Consider the following 11,123-nt stretch of genomic DNA (forward strand, 5'->3'; position numbering starts at 1 on the left):
TTCAGCTTGATGTATTCAGAAGTTTATTTACTTGGTTCTGTTGTGTTGCTTGTTTGGGTGGATTTTTTTTTTGGTCACCTAATTTCTGCCTTTGAGATGCAAATAGGAGAAGGCACCCCTGGTGATGGATCCTAGAAGTGTCCTACTTACCCACAGAGCTGTGTTTCTGAGAGGTTTCTACCTCCACATGGGAGGTGGGGATGCTCCAGCAGTGTCACTGCTGGCAAAAATCCCTTTCACCATGTCACTTCAATTGCACTGTGCAGAGAGTGCTGCTGATGGGGACTTGTCCTACTCCATTTTCCCTGCTTGCCTGGAGGTGTTACACAGGGCCCACAAGGGCAGCAAAAATCCCTTCTATCTTTTTCCTTAGAGCAGGAAAAATGCCTTTCTGATGTGGGTGGAGGGAGAGTGGGTGGTTCTCCTTGGCTGGTTAGGAAACACTGCTTTTATGTAATCTCTTTTCACACTCCAGCCATGTGTGGAAAATAAAGTTTGGGTGTGGACATAATATCTTTCCATTAAGAGAACCTGGGAATTCAGTGGCTGCCATAGGGCTGGCATGGGACTGTGTTGGGTAAATGGAAGCCACAGCTCAGGAGGAGTTTTTGCCTTGTGCAGTCTAAAGGAAACACTGAAAAATGAGAGCCCATGCTCTTAAACCTAGTGCCCTTCCCCAGAAACTGAAACCTCTGTCTCTGGGGCTGGAAAGCGTTCAAAAGATTTTAAATGTGGAATTTTTGGTAGAGATTGCAGCTGGCCTTTGGACAGGAAGGGAGCAGCACCTTTCAGGGCTGACTTGTGTGTTTTCCCCTTCACCTCCTTGCCCCTCAGTGGACTCTGCTGTGTTTGTTTGCCCTTCCTCCTGCATTTCCACCTCCTCTGCCTTGGTGTTGGTTTCCCTGGAAGGCCCTTTTCTGTTGGGCTGTCAGGGTTTCTGTTCACAACCTGGTCCCATCAGGTCCATCCTGCTTTTTCTCCTGCCCCAAAGCACAGACCCCTTCCAGTACATCTGGGATGATGTGGAGGAGGGAGAGTGTGTGGTTTCAGGAGAGGTGTGGGCTGAGGAGCAGTCTCTGCTGTGGAAAGGATCCTGGTGAGCCAAGAGCTGCTGGAACAAAGGGCCTGCAGCAGCACTTGGTGTAGCAGTGGCACTTGGTGTAGCAGTTCTGGTTCTGTTGTGTTGCTTGTTTGGGTGGGTTTTTTTTTTTTTGTCACCTAATTTCTGTTGGTGTAGCAGTTCTGTGACTCTGTCACGTACCCATCAGTTGTCCTCCAGTGTGGTTTTTGTCCTTTAAAGCTTTGCCACCATTGAGCTGGGACAGTGCTTTAACGTGCTCTAAATTTGGAATTGAGGTTTCTCTCTATATGGTCCTTAATGGAAAGATGTCATTTTTAGAAAACTGAGCAGAAATGCCTTTGGCCCAGCAGGAATTGAGGACCCTTCTGAATACCAAGTCCTACACTCAGCTTTATTTCTTACTCTGTTTTCTGTTGTCTTCAGGTGATACTTTTAATCCACGAAATCCAGCAAGAGAGAAATGTTCTGTGAAGCAAACCCAATGACTGTATAGTGTGACAGGACATGCAGGTTGTGAGGATTTTTGGAACATTGCTGTTGGGATTAACTTGAATAAGCCAGACAGGTCATGAGTGTCTGCAAATGGCATCACTTCTACACAAGTCATGGTTTAGTGCCAAGACACAACTTAATGCCCTGCCTGACTGGTTATTATATATGTGCTGCTGCAACTACCATATTTCTCACCTCTTGCCTTTCATCTTTTAAAATCAATTGTTTCTATTATTCTTTGCTTTTAATTATAATAAAAAAAGGCCAAAAATATCCCCACCTCTTTTTCAGTACTTGATTTTGTCCAGGCACATAGCAAAATTAAAGATTGTTGGTGTCTGTACTGAGAATAAAAATCTAAGTGCTTTAATATATTTTTTTCTCCACTAATGCAATTGATGTAAATTGCAAATATTCTTTACCAGTCTCAAAGTGAAAACTTTATGCACTTTTCAGGATGAAATAAATTTGCCTAAGTGGTGGTATTCTCACATCAATGTCAAGCCAACAGGCCATGATGGACCTGGGAGAAACACTGCTGCTGGCACAGAAATCCAGAGAAGGACTGGTTTGGCTTTGCCTGTTTCCTCACGATGGCTGGTGCTGCAGCTTTGAGTGGAAAGTGGAGAACTGGATTTGTCTTGGGAGATGTTGGGCTTAAAGCAAACTCAGCAAAGCCAAATACATTCCTTGGATCATGCCAAAAAAGGCTTTAAAAATAACAGCTTCCTCTGGGGGCTTGTCTGTATAACACCAAAAGGAAAAGAGTAAAGCCATAAGGCAGCCAGTATGGCTGTGCCTGAGGAGTGCTGTGTTTGTGGGATGTTTCAGAGCTTGCTTTAGTCATTGAACTTTCACCAGTGTTTGATGGAGTTTGTTGGGGCTGCTCTCACACAAGTGTGGGGGTGTGAGGAGACCTTGGGTGGGGAGAGCTAAGTAAGTGTGCCCCTGGCAATGGCAGCAGTGGCTGCCCAGTAGTGTGCAAGGGAATGAAAATAAGAGTAGCTGCCAAGGTGTGTCTCACCCTATGGCTGGCCACTGGCTTGGAGGGTGGAGATCCCTCAGTACAGATCCCATTGTGAATGGGGAAATCTGGGTGTGGGCTCTCCCAAATCACCTGGCTCTGCTGATGGTGTTCCCTGGTTCTCTTGGGTGTTGGCTGTCTATCTGTTGGGTTTACTGGGAACTGACTCCTTGAGTGCTTTCTCCCCTCTTCACCCTGGCCCTTCCTTCTGCTGAGGTTATTTGTTTGTTTTTCAGATGAGACCCTTTTTGCTCTTCCTGCTACACCTGCGCCTCTGATGCACTCCTCTGCAGGCAAGTTCTTTCTGCTCCCCTTTGTCTGAGTACCTTCTGCCTTTCTGACCTCATTAACCCTTTCCCACTAGTCTGCTTCTACTAAAAGTCAGCATGGGTCCAAGAATAGCCTCTGTCACATTTTTCAGTTTGGACTTTTTGGTTGATCTATTCCAGATTTTAATATGTATTCATTTGTTAACATTGTAAACTGTTTTATAAACAAGAATCCAGCCATCTGTGAATTCTTGGACCCTTGATGTAGGAGAGAAGTTGGTACTGTTAACAGGTTAATACCTCAGAGCATAGTTGCTTTACTGATTTAGCAGAAAGATTTAATCTATAGTGACTTTCTGCAGTATTTTAAAGAAGTAACATTTTCACCTATAGTATTGATTTAGTGGTTTTTATTAAGTGCACCATCCACAAATTTTAAAAAAGGTGTCAAAAAAAGGCTTTGCTGGCACATGTTTGTGCAATATGTTTATGCCCAAGCATCCACACACCCCCTGTCTCTGTCTGCCCTTGCCACCCTCCTGTTCTGGCTTTGTTAATATTGCCCCTGTACTGTCTGACATCTTCAGCTTTACTGAGATCTTTGCACTGCATAAAGTTGCTGCTCCTTGAGCCTCTCGCTCACTTCTCTGCTAGAAGTGAAGTAGAGTAGCTTTAAGTGATAGTGTGTATTAATGGCTCATAGTATCCACGCTAGAGCTTGGGAGAGCCTTTTAGTAGCTAAAATCATGTGAACCTGTTGAAAGTTTGCACTGACTTTAAGAGCACTTGCATTCTCTAACTTTCCTTTCTATCCATGGTCACAGAAAAAGTTATGGACTTGCAGGAGCAGCCAGGTAGCACTAAGGCGCTGGGGCAAGAGGATTTTACTGCAGTCCCGCTTGAGCCTGCTCCTTCTCTTCCCTCCTTCTCTCCTCTCTCAGCTGATCCCTTTAAAGAGCACGCAGCCTTTGGTACCCTCTCAGATGGATTTCCTGCAAGAGGCACTTACAAAGAGAGCTCCAGTGAGGTTTATAAAGAACCTATGAAAAATGCCACAAACCCCTTTCTTGCAGAGGGAAATGAAAAAGACATTTCTGAGATGAAATACTCACAGCCCCCATTTGCTAAAGAAGCAGCAGCCATTTTATCTCCAGCTAAAGAAAAAATACAGCTAGAGGGCCCTGAAGAATTACCTAACCTGGAGAAAACACCTGCAGAGCAGCTGAAAATGTCTCCAGAGTCTCCCCAAGATATATTTGAAAGAAATGAGGAAGATCTCTTCTATAACAAAGACAAGTACAGAGGAGGTGGTGATCATGTTGAAAAAGGGATGCTGAAAGAAGACCCTCTTAGGAGGGAAGAATATGCAGACTTCAAACCATTTGAGCCAATATGGGAAGTCAAAGGTGCTAGTCATGGACTGAGCAGCATGAGAGAGGATGTTGAAAGGAAGATAGATGCCAAGCTGGAGAGCAGTTTGGATGACAAGTATGGCGTGGGTAAGCTGACTGTGCAGAAGGATTACGAAAGAGACAGTGAAGGCAGTGCTGAAGAGCCCTCCTTCCCAAGCACCCCAGAAGCTGTAAAAGAACCTTACATCACTTGTACTAAATTTGACTCTTCTCCAAGTCCTGGTGGTAACAAAGGCAAATCTCTTTCTCCACTAGAGGAAGGCATTTCAGAAAATAGAACCGACGATGAGAAAAAGATTGCAGAACTGAAAGCTCAGACGGGCCCAGAGCAAGGTGATTTTGCTGCTGGAGCAGGTGGGCAGGAAGGGCAGGGAGCTGACGCTGCTAAAGCACAGGGGGTCCTGCCAGTGACACCTGACAGCACCACAAACATGCCCGAGGGTCTCACTCCTGACCTGGTGCAGGAGGCCTACGAGATGCACGATGCAGCCTGCACAAAGCTGGCTTACGAAACCAAGATCGATTTGGTGCAAACCTCGGAGGCGGCGCAGGAGACTCTGAAACCTGCGGCACAAATCTGCCCCTCCTTCGAAGGCTCGGAGGCCGCTCCGTCGCCCATATTGCCCGATATTGTTATGGAAGCACCGCTGAGCACCGGCACTGCTGGGGCAGAGGCATCTGCTGTGCAGCTGGAAGCTTCCCCACTAGAAACATTTATGCCCACTGCCAAGTATGAGAATGTAAAAGAGGCTGAAAAACCTCCTGTATACCAAGAGGCAGTGAATGTCCCACTGACACAGGCCCAGGAAGCAAAGGAGACATTGGCGTTTAAGCAACCGGATGATGAGAGTAGCACCACTCCTGAAGATCTGGAGACTCCTTATATATCTATTGCATGTGACTTAATTAAGGGAACAAAGGTCTCTGGTGAATCTCCTCCATCTTTCACAGAGTATTCAAAGACACCGGTAGCAGAAAGCATTTCTCAGGATGTGCCTGAAGACAAGGAACTAGATGGAACCCCATCTCCACAGTTTGGAAAAGCTGGCCTGTTTAATAGCCAAATGATATCTGACTTTGCTGAGGAAGCAAGTGAAGATCCATCTCTCCTCTTAAAAAGTAAATCCACTGAGAGTATTGCAACTGATGAAGAACGTGAGGAGGAAGGACTGGTGGATTCAGTAGCTGCCACGGGCAAGCCTTATCTAGAGTCGTTCCAACCCGAGCTGGACTCTTCCAAAATTGTTGCTGCTCCACCATCTGAGCCAATACCTGCAAAAATAGCCAAGGCAGATAAGATTCCTCTTCAAATGGAAGAGCTGGATGCTTTGGCTTATTCAGCTGATGTATCTGTTGCTATGGAACCAAAAACGGGAGATGACAAAGCTCTCTCACCCATGGAGTCTTCCCCAGTCTCAGTGGAAGAAGACTTTGTGATGTTAGGACATCCTAAAGCTGTTCCTGAGTTTGTGACAGAAGCCACTGACCAAGAAACGATGCACAAAGATGAAGACATCAGTAAGGTGATGCAGGGTGAGAAGCAGCTGCCTTGCCCAGAGCTGCCCTGTGATCTGTCTGTGAAGAATGTAGAAGTAAAAGCTGAGGAAGACAGCAATGCCTTGAAAAAGTCTTTGGAGGCTGTGGACAGAGAAGTGCCTGAAGTATCCACCATGTCCTTACCAGCCACAGATACCTCACCTTTATCTGCTGAAAAAGAGATAGTCAGTGTAGTAAAACCAGGAGCTTTTGAGAAGGAAGCTGAGAAAGAAGCTGCTTCTGTTAAAGAAAAGAAAAAACCTACTGCTGTATTTTCAGCAAAGCTGAATAAGTCTTCAGGTAATCTGTGTATGCTGTCTTGCAGTTTGCTGATCTGCATAATTCTTTAGCTAAACTTAAGCATGCCTTGACTTATTCTTTTTAAATCACTTTCTGTAAACTTCTCTGTAGGCCAAGGGTAACAGAAAATGTCAGTGCCTGCACTTGTACCTTTTTCATATTCTGATTGCTTTAGTACCTTTTTTCTGTTTATCAGGGATGGACTCAGCATCTCCAGGTTTCTCCTCCAGATCTGCTGCTCATTGTCTGTGGATGCAGAAATAAGTGACTGCAGTGACTGTCCACTGCAGGCCCTTCCATGGTTGTCCCCAGGCTGGGCATGGGGTGGCCTCCCAACCTCTGAATCTGGGGTGCTGTGTGCACATGATTTGAAGAGGCATTTCTTCCTTTTCATTAACAGTTCAGACATCAGAGTGTAAAACTCAGGAAAATACCCCTGCTGCTCCTGTGTGTGCCTGGAATCTGGAAAAGAGCCTGTGAATCTCCAGCCTGTGGTTTAAACAAAGGGTGAACATGAGGGAGCTTAGTGTGCAGGTTATACTGAAAAAGTGGTCATTAAGTTGAGTGTTCTGCAAACACTAAAATTGGTTTCTGTACAGCACAGGTATTAATTTCTGTTTATCTTTTCAGGTGGGCTTGCACTTCAGTATAGTTAATTTTTCTTACAGTAATGTGCAGTTATAGTATCAGGGAGTTGTAATCTTTTCTCTAAACTGAACACCTCATGATTTCCCAGCTTTTTGTAGTCTAGAGGAGTATTTTGTTTTTTGATATTGCAGCACTCTGCTGCTACTTAAGCTTTGACCAGAAGCAAGCACACCAAAAAAAAAAAACACCTACTGCAGAAAGCACAGTGCTCTAAATAGAAAAGCAGGAGATAGTTTGACTCAGCAGCAGTACTGTATTTATGCAGTAGCTGCAGCCTACAGTTCATAAAATAGGATTACAGAATACCCTGAGTTAGAAGGGAACAGCAGGTGCATGTTGAAGTGAACATCAGTGTTGGTGCCATTGAAACAGGTTTGGGAAATAAGGTAAAGATGTATTTTTTTTATATTTACCTTTGCCATTTCTCCTGTCTCACCTCCTCTATACGTACAGGTAAGGCAGAAAGGAGAGAGTTTTGCTTTTCCCTTGGCTTGGGATAAAACTTCATTGATAAATCTGCATTGTTAAAACTCCTGGTGTGTTCTGTGAAGGCTCCTCAGGCCTCCAGCAGATAGACCTGTCTAGAGAGCAGCTGTATGTCTTGGGCTTCATGTCAAGGGGTTAATGGCTTGGAGCTCAGACTACTTAAAAAAAAAGCTAAAGCAAACCACTGCACTTAATAGAAGAGCTTTTGTGTTAGTTTTTTTAAAGGGAGACCTTTGGAAGGGTCTTTAATCGTTGCATAGATGCAGCAGGCTGGGGGTGGCAGCCCCTCCCTGTGGCCCTGAGGTGACACAGCTGCTGCTCTCCCATCTGTGGGAAGCTGCCCCAGAAGCTGCACAGACCCAGCTGCCAGAGCAGAGAGGATTTGAGCAGTGCCATTGCTCTGCCATCCATGGCCCAGTGCAGGGACAGGGCCCAGCTCTGTCCTGTGTGCTGGGAGCTGCAGCCTCTCACTGTTGTGTTCACTCTGGAGAGCAGCTGCACTTTGCATTTCTGACAGGCTATGTTGTTTGGGAAGAAATTATTTTGCTTTACACCAGAGGAACACTTGCTTAAAGCTAAATAGATGAGAATACTGACTCAAAAATGTACCTTTTTTTTCTGGATTTTTCTCCACACACTATTGTGTTGCAAAATACAGAACCGGACTTCTGAGACAAGCCACAAACAACATCAGTTGTCTGCTTTAAATACCACACTGCTTAGGCACAATTTCATTGAAGAACTAACAAGGAGGGATTGTTCATCACAAGGCCAAGTGCATTTGTGCATGTGTTTGGCCTTCTGAGTCTACCTTTGTTCTTTGGGGTTTTTTTTTCCTGCCCATCAGTGGAACTGAAATAGATTTCACTGTGTCTTAAGACTTGTGGAATTCAGCTGGTGTGATGGTGTGACTGATGCTTGTTAAAGCTTTAATCTGAGCTGCCTTACTGGTGCACTTAAATCCAAGGTTCTGGAATGCTTACTTAACAGTGCTGGTTTTTGGAAGCTAACCTAAATGCCAGTGTGTTGTAACTTCCCACAGCCCCAGTGGACTGTGGGGAGCTAACAGGGATTTTAAAAAGGTTGCAGATACTTCTTTAACTTATCCAGCTCACTGAAGCAAATGTAAAGCTTTGAAAAGTGTCTGGGTAGAAGGAGGTTTGTTAAATGGTGCCTGGCACACCCTTGGGTAACCTGGACAGATTTAAGAAACACAAAAGCAAAAAATCCCAAACCCAGAACTGTATGTAAAACTGGAACAATTTTAAGGGTAAACAACCCCTGCAACACCAGCAATTTCTGCTGTCTTGAATACAGTGATTTTTTTTTTCCCCCCCAAGTTTGTATTTCTCGGTAGCTGCTGTATTTGGCTTTGAGCAAACAGCCTCGCTTCTCTGTCCCCCTCCCTAGACTCAAACTGGCATTCCTGAGCTCCATCAGAGCACTGCCTGATAAGCTGGGAGCTCCGAGGGCAGGTCCTGGGGGTGCAGGTGCTGCTGCCCAGCTCCCGCAGGAGGTGTGAGCACCAGGCATGGGGAGCCATGGATCAGGGCCAGCCTGTGGGACAGGGCTCTGATGCCATCTAGTGTTTGTCACCGCGGTGGGACCTCAGCGCCTGCCGGACAGGAAGGGATCCATCAGGTTTGGAGAAATTCCCAACTCCTGAGATGAGTTTGAGAGGTGAAAGCTAAATATACACATTACCTATCCCAGCCCTTCTGTTGCACAGACTTTCTTCTCTCATACAGAGCATTAATCCTTCCCAAGCCCATGCTTTCCACAAACCTGGTTTTGATTGATGGGATGTGGAGGTTTTTATATTATTGATATTATTGAATTACAGACTCAAAACCTCTGGCCACAACAAAGTTATGTACTAAAATGGAAATTGGCAGTTTAAATCCCTCAGTGTGTCCATGCTGAGTATTACAATAATATTTAGAAGTAACGTTGAGATCTTTACCATCAAGACACTCAGTTTCCCAGAACACCCTTGTTTTATGGTGGGTTTGACCACGAGCTCTGTAGACATTCCCTTCAGATTAAATCTAACTGGTTATTTGCTTTCATTACAGGCACTCAGAAATGCAGCTAATTAATTATATTTTACAGTTCCTGGATTTTCTTGGGGGGGCAAATACAAAGGTGAAGCCCAGGTGGGAAATGTGCTTTGAGAGGGTGGTACTAATGCTGAATCTTTCTTTTTTCTCCTACAACATGGGGGCAGAAACCAAATACTTCCTGTGATGCTGTAATAGAAACCAGGTCATTGCAGTTGTGTGAATCTTAAAGGACGTGAGAAGTTCTGCCTGATACCAGCTGTACCCACTTGGGGGATTTCTGTCATTTTCTGTGTTTGTGGTGAGTTAAATGGCACCACTCAGCAGATAGATGTTTGGGTTTGTTTGTTGTTTTTCACTGGAGAAAAAAATGAGGGGAACATCTCTGAGTTTCTTTCAGAAGCAGATTGGTAAAATTCCATTTAATTCACCATAAAATATCTCGATTTAATTTCATCTCATTGTACTCTTAGATTCTTTGCTTGTTCAGGTCATCTTTTATGCTACCAGATAAATAGTAATAAAGGGAGAGTTCCAGAGGGAAGAGAATTTGCAGAGGAGGAGGAGGAGGAATGAGGGGAAAAAACCAAACCCAACGAGTGAAATGTTTCTGAAGGAAAGACACAGAGCTGCTGTGTTTTATTAGATCTCTTGTGCCCCTGTTGAGAGGCAAAGACTTGTGCCATGAGGCTGCTAAAAGAGCAAAGCCTGAGGAAGTTCCTTCAGAGTGGCACAATTAGGGAGAAAATGGAGCATTTGGGCCAAGTTGCCAACTCTGCCAGGTAGGCACCAGCACAGAGGGATCTGCAGGGCTCTTCTCAGTGCCCTACTCAGGGTGTTCAATGTGTGAGTAGGGAGTGAGTAAAGCACTCACCCTGCCAGGCAGGGCTCCGTGGAGCTGGGGTGTGCCATGACACGTGTCCAGAACTGATTGTGTCTGACTGCTCTGGGGGACCTGATAATGGCACCTCCTCTGTACTTGGTGTTCAAACGTGCTCTAGGGGCAGGGCTGCAGTATCCCTGCTGAAAACAGAGCTCCTCCTGAGGTTTGCCACTGCTGGTGCCCAGGTTATGTGTGCAGAGTAGGGGCCCCTCTTGCCTGAGATGGGCTCATTCTGGGTGTGTTTGCATGGAGGGGTGAGAATGAGCACCGAGTATGCAGAGAGGCAAGAGGAGGATCTGGAGGCCAGGGAGGCACTCCTGGAGGCAGTGAGGGACACTGGAGATGGGACAAACAGGACTGGTGGTGCAGCTGCTCTGCTGTGGCCACAACAAACTCTGGTTAGAGTTGCATAAATGCACTATGTTAAGTATAAGATATAAAGAATATAAACATGAAATGAAGAAGCTTTAATTTGGTATCTTTGGACATTTGATAATTAATGGAAAGACCTTTGAAAGCACAATGTTTTTGGTAAGTTTAGTGACAGTGCAAATATGGAGGGGGACTCAGGTTTTGGTGGTTTCCAGTTCAGCTTGAAGACAGACACAGATTCTCAGACATATTTTGTACTTTTATTTTTTTGTACAGTGCAACTCTTCACGTTTGCTTGCGCTGTGATGTTTGAATCTACACTCCCTACTTCCCTCCTATTTTGGATTTGTTTGGATTTACCTGTTGAAAATGGGACTGAAATGCACATCCTTGTATAAGTTAAAAAGAGATGTAACTGGTCTTGCTGTCAAAGGAGGCCTTAAATTTATGTAGCAGTTGAAGTCAAAACCAGGGGTTTTGGGTCTCTTTATAGTAATCTTTCTCAATGCAAGATTGTGCTACTAAAAAGTGAAACTGTCAATTTAAGGTCTGAATTGGGA

General features: G+C 45.0%; 1 protein-coding gene across 3 annotated transcripts in view; it reads left to right on the forward strand.

Annotated features, from left to right (window-relative positions):
* Positions 1–11,123, forward strand: part of RTN4 (reticulon 4) — a 41,068-nt gene that overhangs the window by 11,549 nt on the left and 18,396 nt on the right. The window contains exons 2-3 of one of the 3 annotated variants that reach the window (XM_071449319.1): positions 2,834–2,890; positions 3,808–6,114. The exons of 1 other annotated variant lie outside the window; for it this stretch is intronic. In XM_071449319.1, the coding sequence (XP_071305420.1) occupies positions 2,834–2,890; positions 3,808–6,114 (2,364 nt within the window). Of the gene's footprint in view, positions 1–2,833; positions 2,891–3,690; positions 6,115–11,123 lie in introns of all 3 variants that reach the window. One more of the 3 variants, XM_071449237.1, reaches the window with a different exon arrangement.

This window comes from Agelaius tricolor, unplaced genomic scaffold, assembly GCF_023055355.1.
Source record: "Agelaius tricolor isolate 1412-34295 unplaced genomic scaffold, bAgeTri1.0.p SCAF_1, whole genome shotgun sequence".
Lineage (NCBI taxonomy): Eukaryota > Metazoa > Chordata > Aves > Passeriformes > Icteridae > Agelaius > Agelaius tricolor.